We start from the raw sequence: 14420 nt of genomic DNA on the forward strand, positions 1-14420 counted from the left end.
CCAATTTTTCTATTGTAGGATTTTTACTGACATCATCCTGAACACAATGCCAAAAGTTGAAAGTCTCTAGGTGCTGTATTTAATAACCGATTTGTTACGGTGTTTTTAGTGCTAAATGTCCTGGTCTATTATACCGTCATTAAATAAAGCCAATTAAGATTAAAATAAGTAACAAAGAGTTCTGGCGAAATCATACGTTTATGACTCTAGATATGTATCAATATTAAGTATTCAAATAAATAAGAACGCGTTGTCTGGAATTTCCGAACTACTCGGAATTACTAAACCTCAATGACTCAAACAAAAAAATTCTAATGCTACCAAAGCTAAACAAAGTGGGACACTTCAACCGATAAACCATTAAACCATCCGGCGAAATCGGGTACTTTTTTTATTTTGCATAATGTTTACAGTTGTTAATTTACATACAACTAGCGGTTTGAAAAACATTCGATTTTATCTAATATGATTCGAAATACATAATATGCGATATTAGTTAGGTTGATTTCAAATTAATAATTATGTGGTAAATATTTGGAAACCCGAGAACATTTTCTATTTTAGAGAGAGAGAAAGAAGTTCAAAATTAATTTGTTCTTTGTTCAGAGTAGCTTTTTCTTTCCGCGGAGTTTGGTACTCGTAATAGCTAGACTTTGAAAGCTTCACTGAAAATGTACATGTGTACCCTCGGAGATCCGTGTAAAAAATTTACACCCAAAATAACAAAATTCAGTTTGGTAACACTGTGCGAATGTTGATAGTAACATATCCTTTTCAAGATAAACACAACTGTAATTTAGTCCAAACAAATTAATATTTTTTGTTTGCCAACAAAAATGAGATTTTTCAACCAAATAATTTTTCAAATATGATGTGCAAAATAATTTTTAATTGGGTTTTGCTAATGGGCTTGCTCTTTTTGTCATTAAAGTAAAAAAACTTCAAATTTCACTCATTAAATCATTATTGTCCGGTTATCGTCTTAATTATTTATCTATACTAATATCCGTCGAGTAATTCTGAATGATTAATAGGTTGTTAAAACATTTTATCTGTAGCGGCTTCTGGAATATCTTAAAAATATCGAATTTCATTGATAAACTGCGCATATCCCACCGATCTTCGCTTCGACCATACCACTCTCTTTAGGTTGTCATTACTACGCCAGGGAAATATGGCAAAAATATACCATATTCGGGACACTTGAGCACCCAGCAGCCAGGTTGAAAATGGGTTTTTTGGGTACTATATTCCTAATACATTATAAATACAAAAATGCCCGTCACAGTTCGGACGAGAATTATAGTTATTAACAAATAAGCGTCAAAAATGGCAGTTTTTTCGTTTAAATCGCTACAGGTAAAAATAGGGTAATTAAATATCTTATTTATAGTATTTTTAGTAGATGAGCAAAGGTTTAAAATATCAGTTTTTGAATTTTAATCCGATCCTTTGTTGCTTCGGAAATTTCAAAATAAAAATAAAATTTCAAAAATAAAAAAATTGCTATAACTTTTGTGAAAATGACCTTAAGACTTTCATATTGGACGAAAAGTTGAGTCAAATAGTCTATATAATGCATACAATTTTTAGATTCAGATACATAAAAGACGATTCGTCAATTAGTTTAAATATTATTCAATTTGTTTTTCCCAAAGAACTTTTTTTACAATGTTATTGTTCAGAAAATAATAATAATATAGCAATTCTGTGGAAACCACGTGAAAGAAGAATAGTTATATTTTCAACACATTTAAAAAAAATCATTAAAAAGTCATTTTTATCATACCCAAAATATTTTTTTAAAGTAGGATCATTTTTGGCTTATAAACAATTTGAATAACTTTGTTAATATTGACTCTAGACTAAAACTACTTTGGGATTTGAAAAGCTGGTATTTTTACGCGAATTTGCAAAAAAAACCTTTTCGCCTAGGTTATTCAAGGTCAAAATTGGCCACTTTTTTATTTAATTCACAGCTACTTTGTTTATAACAATTAAGCAACCTAACTAGCGCCATTTTGAAGTTCAAGGGATATAGTTTATGTGTAAAGTTTGACTAAACTTTGAACTTCAATAAAGTGGTTAAAAAAGCTTTAAAAATGACGTCCTAACGAAATCGATTCGTGGTCGGTGGAGGGGAATAATTGTTAAAATCCGTGCACTCAAAAAATTAAATTGATTCTTCAAACATATGCTGCAGTTAATATCTCCGGAGCTTGTTGATGGATTTTGATCATATTTTTTTTAATTTGTATGTACTCGTAGTCTTGTAGAGATGTAGAGTACGTTATGTACACATATCCCCACCTAACATTACAAAATGTTAGGAGGAACTCCCCTTCTCACTCAGGGATATGAAAAATAGATTACGACCGATTCTAAAACCTACCGAATATACATATATAATTTCATAACAATCGGTCAAACGGTCTCAGAGAAGTATGGCAACTAACAGTGTGACAGGAGAATTTTATAGATGCAAATATATAGATGGCTATTAAAAAATAGGGGTTGGCGATAGAAGAGTGAAAATTAGGGGTTGTATGTATTTTTTAAATCTACACCATATAAAATTAAGGTAGACAATTTTGTCCAAAAAATAAAAAAAAATGTCAAAGGGGCAACCCCTCTTCTAATTTATGGGCATGAAAAATAGATTAGAACCTCTTCTCAGTGCTACAGGATATACGTGTAAAAGTTCATAAAAATCGGTCAAGTCGTTTCGGAGGAGTATGGCAACTAAAACTGTTACAGGAGAATTTTATGTATATAGAAGTAACTGTGAATTAAATAATAAAAGTGGCTAACTTCGACCGCAATTAACCTAGGCAAAAAGTTTTTTTTGTAAAATACTTGTAAAAATACCAGCTTTTAAAATCCCAAAGTAGATTTACTCTACAGTCAATATTAACAAAGCTTTTCAAATTGCTTTTAAGCCAAAAATGACTCTACGTTAGTAAAATGTTTTCGGGATGATAAAAATGACTTTTTATATATTTTTTAAATGCTTTGAAGATATAAGTGTTACGATTGTCTCCAATGTACAATGTTTCTCGTCCACCTTTCGATGTTTTGTCGTGCCCAGACGATCCTACCCTGTTCCATTTCATTTGCGCAATTCATCGAATTACATCTTCAACCTTCGTCCTGCTTCGAACGTCCTGCACGTCCTCATTTCGTATATGTTCCCTCAGAAATACTCCTAATATAGCTCGTTCCATCGACCTCTGTGTCGTTCTCAATCTATTGGCTGATACCTCTGTGTCATCGTCTCCATTCCATAGGTTATAACTGTTAGAATAAAATAGTTGAATACCTTTTCTTTAGATTGATTGGTATCTTTCTGTTTTTCAACACTAAGGGCCGGTTGTTCGAACGCTAATCAACATTGATCACTATCAAATACTTAATTACTGTCACAACTGTCAATGTCAACTTTGGTTGGGTTGCCGAAAACATAATTATTGATGACAATTGTTATGTTAATTGACTAACTAATCTCATAATTATAATTAACTATGTTTTCAGCAACCCAACCAAAGTTGACATTGACAGTTGTGACAGTAATTAAATATTTGATAGTGATCAATGTTGATTAGCGTTCGAACAACCGGCCCTTAGTCTGCCTGCTGCTGCCCAAGTCATTCGGATTCTTCTAGTTATTTCTGCCGTTTGATTCTGTTTGCCTAGTTTGATCGTGTGACCTAGGTATAATACTCTTTGACACTTTCGATCTCACTTCCCTCTAAGTCGATTGTGATATCTTGATTTGTCATCACTTTTGTTTTATTTAAGTTCATTTTTAAACCGACTTTTTCAGATTCTTGTTTAAGCTCCTTTAGCACGTAGATTAGTTCTTCTGTATTGTGGCTTATGAATACATACTATGTCATCGGCAAATCTTAGAGGACTTAAAAATCTGTCATCAATTTTAATTCCACGTTGTTCTCAATTTAACTTCTTGAACACATCTTGTAATGCAATCGGTGCATTAGAAGAGAAGATCGAGCATTATGGCATTAAAATCCATTAGTTATAAAAAAAATTATGAATAACAACATTTACATTTATATTTCGAAGGTACAGATCATTCTTTTATAGTCCTAGCAGCACCTAGGAAACGTTTAAAGAAATTTTTATTTTTTCTATTTAGTAGTGGAAACTTAAGTCTAACATATTGTAACTGTGGTAAATATTGTTAGTGGTAAAGCCATAAAAAAAACAACTCATGTTTTGACTATTAGTGTGCTATAAAATTTTGAAAAAATATTTTATTACCAAGTGACAAGTAAACAAAAAATATATTATTTTCGATAAAGATATGTTTTGATGTAGGTTCATGACACCGCTATTTTTCGAAAACTTGTTAGGATTATTGCTCTGGGTTAACACACAATTAATTACTATAAATCATTTGTTTTTAGTCTGTTTACTTATTTAAGTTTGCTGATATCAAAAGCGATGACAATGGGATAGAGAATGTTGTAGTTGGAACAAACAAATTTGATGTTAAAAATACACTCAGTCAACATGGTTGTTTCCAGGAAGAGATAAATTGTGTGATAAAGGATTTATTTGAAATATAGACAAACATATAGAATAATATCAAGGTGTTACACTACCTAGAATACTTGTCAAATATTATAGTAGAAACTCAATAAATTTTCTTCCGGATCTGGAAAGTGTATTGTTTCTGAGTGTACAAATTCAGAATACTATATTTCGTTACTCTCTTTGTCCACCGCCACAGCCCAACTAGAATTCTACTGCGAAGCAACTAGCGCCAATGAATCGAATCGTTTTTTGATCGATTTGCAATCGATATTTTATCGATTTGCAATCCGGTACATTCAAGACGCCGATATTGTAGTAGTGGCCTGGCCTTCTTCTTATGGTTCCTGCCCGTTCCGAACATTGGCGATCATCGCTATACGGAAGAGTTGTGTTGAGGTCTTTCTATACCATGCTCACAGGTTACAAGCCAGGATATTCTTCTTCGTGTTGGGGCCCTTTTTACTTCAATTTTACCTTGTGTAAAATTCATTGAAGTAGCTGGTATCTGCCTTGATTTCTCATTATATGGCCCAAGTACTGCAGCTTAAGGCACTTCACGATGTTGACTAAATCTGCGGTTGTGTTCATCCTCCGTAGTACTTCTTCATTGGTAACTTTGTCTGTCCATGGTATCTTCAGGATCGTTCTGTACAACCATATCTCGAAAGCCTCAAGTTTTGATAGAGTTTCTGCCTTCAATGTCCACGTTTCTCTGAGTACACGTAATATTTAAGGAGCCTTATTTTTATTTTTAGGGTGAGGTCATGGCTCTTGAACACAGCTCATAGTCAACAATGCACTTTTTTCCTCTCCGATGTGACATGTAATCTCTTGAGTATTGTCCCACGACTCATTGATTATAGTTCCCAAGTAGTTGTATTGTGAGACACGTTCAATTCTCATTTGGTTCACATACAGATTTACCCCAGTTATATTTTGCTTGCTGATAATCATTAGCTTGGTTTTGCTGGTGTTTATATCTAGTCCATATGTTTCCATTACATAGTATGTCTACTTGTTTCCGTAATTTTGTTCATTAAACAGCCCATTTGCAGCCCTATGATATTTGAAAACACTATTGTATCATCTGCATACCGCAGATCTGCATACCCCAGGTTACTGATTCCATTTATTGAGATGCCTCCATCAATATCTTTTAGAGCCTCTTCAAAAATGTGCTCTGAGTACAGATTGAATATCAGCGGTGAAATTATGCATCCCTGTCTCACTCCCCTTAAAATTTTGACCTGATCTGTATATTCTCTATGCTGGAGCTATTCGGAGCACTGCTGATTGACTCGAATACAAGTTAGCTATTATTTTCAGGTCTCTTCAGTAAATCCTTGTCCTCTTCAGCACTTCCATCATTTGTTCATGCCTGACTCTATCAAAAGCCTTCTTGTAGTCAATCAGACATGCAAAAACATCACAACTGGCATCTGTACATTTCGGAGAGCCTGTGGTCGTGTACACAAGAAAAATTAAAAGGGAACGATATTGGTGGACTCATCCTTATATAGCAAACAATAAAAATAGTTGAGCTTTTACAGCCACGAAGGAATTGAAGAAGGACGAGAAGAAGTTTCGGTTATTTTACCGATTGTCGAGACGACTCTTCACTGAACTAGTAGAAATACTTCTGCCTTACATAGCAAAAGGGAATACAAACTATAGATAAAGTGTCAGTCTAGAAGAAGATTATAATTGTATAAGCAGGCATGTTTTCAATTGCCTATACTAATTTAAAGCACAAGTTTTGTTCTATCATTAATAATATATAGTTAATTTTGCCACAAAATAATCCCTTCAAAATCCACAAAATTTGCTGCAACGGTTGTATTGCGATTGACATTTGACATGCCAGTTGAATCACGACCAGTAGTTGTTGGTGAGGGGAGTTTGTACCAAAAGGACGAGTTCGACTCCTAGTTGACTGTGTAGCAACTATAACGTAACTTTTTTTGCAGTCGTGTTGCAGTTTCATCGCGGCACACTGTGGTCTCAAATGTCAAAAACGTGGCCATGAACCTTTCTTCTTCTTCAAGTGCCATCTTCGTTCCGAAGGTTGGCGATCATCTGGGCTATACATATTTTCGAAACTGCTGACCGAAACAATTCGTTGTTGCTACGGCTATACCATTCCCGTAGATTCTTTAGCCAGGAGTTTCGTCTTCTTCCTATGGACCTTTTTCCTGCTATCTTCCCCTGCATAATTATCCGAAGCAGTTCATATCTTTCGCCTCTTGTAGTATGTCCCAAGTATTGCAGTTTTCGTTTTTTTATCGTAAATGATCATGAACCTTTAAAAGCGTCTATTATCCATCCCCTTCGGAAAAAGTTTCGTACTTGTGGGTTTCTTGCATGGCTGATTGCGAATCTGACATTATTTTTTTGAAAAACAAAATGGCCGATTTAATATAACTGAAAGAAATTGAAAATATATACATATCTCTAAAGACAGTTGAGGTAGAGACTCGTAGAGAATGAGAGTGAATTTTGTCAACGTGTGTGATGTCTTCTGGGCTTATAAAGAAGCTCCCTCCTTGTACATATTTCACATTGAATTCCATTTTTTTTTTCAAATATTTTAGTTAAGGATAAAAATATCTTAAAATCCGAGCATTATACAATCCAAGCTAATACAATGAAATCAATTCGGTATTAAATTTTAAAAGAACATTAAATTCTCATTAAAGTCGGTTATTAATTTTAGAATTATTTATTCAACTAATTTAATTGCCCGTTGTTTGTTATCATTTTGATTTACAATAAAAAATTATGTGTTTCTATTTCCTATAACAATTTGTAGAAATAAATCTAAATGTACGTAAAACTAATTCAATATTAATTGGTTTAATTTTTAATTGTTAGTTTTGATTAAAATATTAAATAGTACAAAACAATAGGCAGCAAAATGTATTGTTTTTCATGTTGATTAAATAAAATAAAAATGAAATAATTACAACATCTTTTCTATGTAGTAAATTTTATTTCTCAATACTTTTACGTCCCCGATACCAAATGTGTTTCCACTTTGTTCTGAAAAATTAATTTTTCTAAAATCAGTCAAATCAATATTTATCTAAGTTAAATGATAGTATGGACACAGAAGAAAACGAGCAGGGAAGTATTGCCAGAAATAGGCAAAGAATAAGAAATAATCGACGCAATAAAAATAAGAAATAATAAATGTGAACCGAAACAAGAGCAGTTTTATTTAGTTACTTCAGAGAGCGCCAAATGGGCTCTAACTAGTTTCAACTCTTGTTAGAGTCTCTTCAGAGAGCCCATATATTTGATTCCCTCTGAACCACTAAAATTCCGGCCGTCTGCCTCGATCCACAAACGAAAGATTATTATGACATGGATGCCGGGGCGGCATCTGCTAAAGACTAGCGAAAGTTTTACTTTTAATATTAACAATATCAAAAACAAAAAAAAAAAAAAAGAAAGTTAGAATAGGATCTGGGGCACGTCATGAGGGGACAGCGATATGAAATGCTAAGACTGATAGTGAAAAACACTACGCATGGCAGGGGAAAATACGAGCAGGAAAGAGTATAGGAAGGAGAGTGTCGTGGTTGAAGAATTTAAGGGACTGATTTAAACGTATTTCTATGGATCTCTTTAGAGCAGCGGTAGATAGAGTTAAAATAGTGAAGATAATGTGTGATCCAAAATTATTGTCACCATAGGTGGCTCTGAACAACAGAGATAGATATACAGTGCATGTCTATTCTTAATTCAGATATACTTTCCAGTTTACGTCAACATTGCAGTGTACGTCAACTTAACAAGAAAAGTTAGGTTATGTAGAGATGTTGGTGGTGGACATATTATTATACAGAGACATATTAAGGATAGACTTGGCTAGGGATATTTCAATCAATGCATCGGGGTGTAACGTCGACATAGGATTGAGTGGTCTAGCCATCTTTGTCAGTCACATGCGCGGGATCGTTTGGTTAAAAGAGATAGATAGACCACCGATCGACTGTTTCCATGCTGTTTCCGCGTTACGCTTTTTTTGAAACAAAATCAGCCCTCCAACTCCAATTTTTCCACAGAATTTTTTAAAGTTACGAGAAAATACAACGCTTCCATTCACACCCGTATAGTGCCATCTAAGAAAAAAATAATTTTTGTTACCGGAAAAATAAAAAACGACATCAATACATGTACCTACAAACTAATGCAATAATCTTGAAAATCGGAGTACAAATAATAAAGTTATAAATTGTCAAACTTAATCAAAAATTTTGAGTGGCGGAATTTTGTTCTGGTGAGTATAGATGATATTATACAGTGAGTCCATAAAGTAACGCATACATTCATTATTTCGTAAACCGGCGACTTTTAATTAAAAATTCCTAAATAGGTCGATTTTTATTTTTAAATTTCGATTTTTTGACATGTATATCATACTAATGACGTCATCCATCTGGGCTTGATGACGTAATCGATATTTTTTTTAAATGACAATAGGGGTCGTGTAATAGCTCATTTTAAAGGGTATTCAATTCTCTATTTAATAATATTTTTTTTAGATATTAATGGCTTTGACAGAGCCAATTAGCCAGATTATTAGCCAATTATTTAATAATATAAACATTAACATAATTATTCAACAATTTATTTAATTAAATTAATTGAGACAAAAAGAAGAATGTATGTAGTACCTATGTAATTTATTTAATTCAACATACGTTTTACTGTTTAGAGAAAACAGGAAAAAAATGTTAATTTGACAAATAAATATTGATTTTTGCTTAAATTCAATGTTAGCTGCCACCCACCTGTCTCTCGTCAATTTGAACATTTCGTTTAAGCGAAAATCAATGTTTATTTTTTAAATAAAACATTTTTCTATTACCACTGACAGCAGTAAAATGTATTTAGAATTAAACAAATTACATACATTCTTCTTTTTGTGTCAATTAATTTAATTTAAAAAAAAAATTGACACCCTGTATTAACAATTATGTTAATGTTTATATTAGTGAATAGAGAGTTAAATACCCTTTAAAATAAGCTGTCACATGACCCCTATTCTTATAAAAAAAATCATCGATTACGCCATCACGCCCACATGGATGACGTCACTAGTATGATATATATGCCAAAAAATCGCAATATAAAAATAAAAATCGATTTTTCTTAGTCGCCGGTTTACGAACTAATGAATTTATGCGTTACTTTATGGACGCACTGTATGTATTTCGTTGAGCATAATCATGTAATATTCATTCATCCATAATCCATACTGGTTATAGAATGAAAATATATATAAAACACATAAAAGTTAGTGTTTCACTGGTAATTTTTAATCTCTTTTATGTAGAAAATATTTTTTCATTCATTGCCGTTCTAGTGGACGCAGAAGAAAAATATTAAATGTGTAAGCTATGGGTAAGCTTAGAATAAGGAAAATCAAATCAAAAAGGAAAATCCGGGTCGAAGGACCAATATATTCTTAGTTCAGTGCACTCTGTACGTTGTTCCCGGATAACGATGGAAAAATAACACGGAGTCAAATTGTACACTTAATGGCTAATTCGAAGTTGCTTTTTCTATTCGAAAAGGCAATTTCGCACAGAAGACTAAGGTGTTAGTAAAGATACTAACATTACAAAACTACGCCATAATCGGGGTTTATTCCTATTTATAATAAATTCATGAAATTAAAGAGTTGTTAACTTTTGCAATAGCTATTTAAACGTTGGAATGACAAAATTATTCTTAAATATATAACATAAATAAATAAATATAGTAAATAAATAAATCTTACCTTTAATAATTCTCTAAAATATGGACTACACGCTGACAGAACCACCCGATGAGCCTTCAAACTCTTGCCATCGCATGCCAACGTAACATCTACAAAATCCTCATCGTCACGGAGGTTTTCGAACGCCGATGTTATACTGCTCTGATAGTTGTTCCAACGTAGACAAAAATGTTGTGTATCTACCATCGTAAACAATATTCACCTATAAGAAAAAAGTTTCGAAATTAGCCCATCTTATAAATATTATCTTATAAAAATATCCAGTGAAGTATGTAGTAAGTTTCTTTTAAACCTCAAAGTTTTAGAAAATAAAGCAATAAGAGTATATTTTTATAATATAATAATATTGTCCGTTTCATCCTTTCTGGCCAATTTGACGTTGAAAACCACTGAATAAGTAAGATGAAAAAAAAAATCATGTATGACTCCATAGTGCGTCACAAAATTTATACCCTCACAGCTGCTTTTTGCACGATTGTTTGATAATAGCTATTTGTATAACAAGCGAGGAAAGTGCTACTTTTCCTCCCGAGAATGAAGTTTACTGATCTCACTAATCATTCAAGGGAGGAAAAGGCACTTTACTCCCATGTTATACATATGGTTTTTCCACCTTTCTCAAATAACAAGTCATTTTTTCATTTATTTATGTAACTAACCAACAAAATTTATTAGAACTAAAACTAACAAGTAGGTACAATATAACTGTCAACTGTCAAATATAAGTCAAATTATTAATGTAAACATTGTTAAATCAGAATAACAATTTACTGTTTTTTACCATTCTGCAAAATACAGAGTGTTTTTAAACAAACGTTAAAATGTATAGACACTTACGTAATAGAAAATAGGTATTATACAGGGCGTCAATAAGTTATATTTCATGAATGAGATACCATGACGTCACTTTTAACTTTTCCTCCCTAGGGAGGAAAAGTACAACTTTGCTCCCTACAATCAGGTCCGGAAAAGTATACTTTCGGTAGAGGTAGGTGGAAAAAATATTTACCTACAATTGACTGGTAATGTTGTCCTACAATATACCTACAATTGACTGGCTATAATAATGAAAAGACTTTCTCCAACGCAATAAAAACTTAGGTATACTGAAATGGTGGCATCTCCTGAGGTAAAATATTCCGGAAGTAAAATGAGCCTCCGTTCGGATCTCCGGGTGAGGAATATCTCAGGGGGAACACCATTACAGGTTAGAAAAATCAGGATAGGGTCTTAGAATCTTGGTAGTCTACAGGTAAGAGTCTGGAGTTAGTGAATGCGCTCAAACGAAGAAGAGTTCAAATTGCTTGTATTCAAGAAACTAGGTGGAAAGGGCAAAGGGCGAAAGAACTAGGTGAAGGATATAAATTGTGGTATGTAGGGAGTAGTAACACTAGAAATGGAGTTGGTATAATTGCTGATAGTGAAATGAAAGATAACGTAGAAGTTTTAAGAACGAGTGATAGAATGATGTCAGTGAAATTTGTAATTGATAAAGAGGTATTGAATGTTATGTGTGTGCATGCTCCTCAAACAGGTCTGGGTGAGAATGAAGGAAGAGCTTTCTATGACCAATTAGGAGACGTACTGAGTGATATTCCAGCACAGAGGAGAAAGTTATAATAGGAGGTGATTTCAATGCACATGTGGGCCAAGTCAAGACAGGATATGAAACAATACATGGGGGATTAGGCTTTGGAACTAGAAATGAAGCTGGAGATGACATGCTTGAATTAGCAACACTATTGGATATGGCGATTGTTAACACATTCTTTAAAAAGAGAGAAACTCAACTTATTACCTACAAAAGTGAAAAACATCAATCCCAAATAGACTATTTCATGATAAGGAAAGAAGACATACGTAAATGCAAGGACTGCAAGGTAATAGCTAGTGAGACAGTAAGCCAATAACATAAGCTGCTTGTTCTGGATATCGAAGTAAAAAAGCGAAACTAAACAAAAATATCGGAGAGGACCACAAAAAATCTAGTGGCGGATGCTAAAAGATGAGAAAGAAGGTCTATTCAGGGAAAGAATAGTAGAAAAAATATGTTGGAACATGAAAGGAAGCCCTAACACAATTTGGAAAAAAATGGCCAATATTATTAGAGAGACGGCTATTGAAATACTTGGGAAAACATCAGGAAAGAAGTTTGAGGATAAAGAGACATAGTGGTGGTCAAATGAAGTACAAGGAAAAATAAAAAAAGAAGGGAAAATTATATAAAAAGTGGCAAGAAACCAGATCGGACATAGATCTTCAAAACTATATGGTCGCCAAAAAGGAAGCGAAAGTAGCAGTAGCAAAAGCTAAAGCAGAAGCGTATTCAAACCTATACGATCAACTTGATATCAGGGAAGGCGAAGCAAAGATATATAAAATAGCTAAACAGAGAGCAAAGAAAGCAAGAGATTTTAATCAAATTAGATGTATCCGAGATGAAAATAATAAAATACTAATTCACGAAACGGATGACGGATGACAGACAGCCTGTGGAGTTAACGGAGACAGTAACAGCAATGGTTACCAGTATAACAAACGAGGAAGTGGCTCAAGCGCTTCAAAAAATAAAGAAAGGAAAAGCAGTCGGACCAGATTATATTCCTGGTGAAGTATGGAGAGCATTGGCAGAGACAGGAATAGGTTGGCTAGCAGGTCTATTTAATAGAATTATGTAAGTTGGACAAATGCCAGACGAATCGAGAAGCAGTATATTAGTACCTGTCTACAAAAACAAGGGAGACATACAACAATGTACAAACTACAGGGCTATAAAACTACTTAGCCACACCATGAAAATATGGGAGAGAGTAATTGATAGACGGATACGTGAAGAAACCGAAATATCCGATAATCAATTTGGCTTTATGCAGGGCAGATCAACAACAGATGCAATTTTCATTGTAAGGCAACTGATAGAAAAATACAGGAATAAAGAGACCAACGCTCATATGGTATTCATTGATCTTGAGAAAGCATATGATAGAGTTCTTTGAGAGATTCTGTGGTGGGCACTCAATAAGAAAGGAGTCCCTGGCGAATATGTAAAGATTGTGAGAGATATGTATGAGGGAGTAACGACTAGTGTTAGGACAGGTGTGAGAGACTGATAAATTTCAGGTGAAAGTAAGATTGAACCAAGGCTCGGTGCTTAGTCCTTATTTATTCTCATTAGTTTTGGACCAGATACGTAACAGCGAAACTACAGGGTAGCATCCCATGGTGCCTAATGTATGCTGATGATGTAGTGTTAATAGGAAATAGTGAAAGAGACTTAGAACAAAAACTGGAACAGTGGAGACAAGATCTGGAGGAAAAAGGTTTAAAACTTAGTAGGACAAAAACAGAGTATTTAGAATGTTCATTTAAAGATGGAGTTACTACAAATAAAATGGTATCTTTGGATGGTGAAATGATTGTGAAAAGCAATAGTTTTAATTACCTAGGATCGGTATTACAGAGTAATGGAGAAATAGATGGAGATGCATGTAGAATTAGGGCTGGCTGGATGAAGTGGAAAGAAGTGAGTGGTGTGTTGTGTGACAGAAAAATTCCAATGAAGCTGAAGGGAAAATTCTATAAAACAGCCATAAGACCGGCTATGATGTACGGAACTGAATGTTGGGCAGTTAAGAAGAAAGAAAAACAACGAATGCATGTGGCGGAAATGAGAATGCTTAGGTGGATGAGTGGAGTGACAAAGAAGGATAAAGTTAGAAATGAGTATATTAGGGAAAGTCTAGGTGTGGCACCAATTGGTGCCAAAATGAGAGAGCATAGGTTAAGATGGTTTGGTCATGTTCAACGTCGAGACGTTAATCACTCAATACGACGAATAGCAGAAGTGCAGGTTCCTAAAAGGAGTAGGAGAGGAAGACCAAAAAAGACCTGGGGGGAGACGATAAGGCAGGACATGTTGGTAAAGGGGATTAACATTGATATGACCCAAGATAGAATTGTATGGAGAAATGCAATTAGGGAAGCCGACCTCGCATAGGGATAAGGCAAAGAGAATGATGATGATGATGACTAGTAATATTGTCCGACAATTTTTTCAGGATACTCCAGTTGTCGG

General features: G+C 33.9%; 1 protein-coding gene across 8 annotated transcripts in view; it reads right to left on the bottom strand.

The window, feature by feature from the left end:
• The window catches only part of LOC114349408 (broad-complex core protein isoforms 1/2/3/4/5), a 242775-nt gene that overhangs the window by 103746 nt on the left and 124609 nt on the right, over window positions 1-14420 (bottom strand). For all 8 annotated transcript variants that reach the window (XM_028299772.2, XM_028299774.2, XM_028299771.2 and 5 more), the window contains exon 2: window positions 10346-10547. In XM_028299772.2, the coding sequence (XP_028155573.1) occupies window positions 10346-10531 (186 nt within the window). In that variant the 5' untranslated portion in view covers window positions 10532-10547. The remainder of the gene's footprint in view (window positions 1-10345; window positions 10548-14420) is intronic.

Source organism: Diabrotica virgifera, chromosome 1 (assembly GCF_917563875.1).
Source record: "Diabrotica virgifera virgifera chromosome 1, PGI_DIABVI_V3a".
Lineage (NCBI taxonomy): Eukaryota > Metazoa > Arthropoda > Insecta > Coleoptera > Chrysomelidae > Diabrotica > Diabrotica virgifera.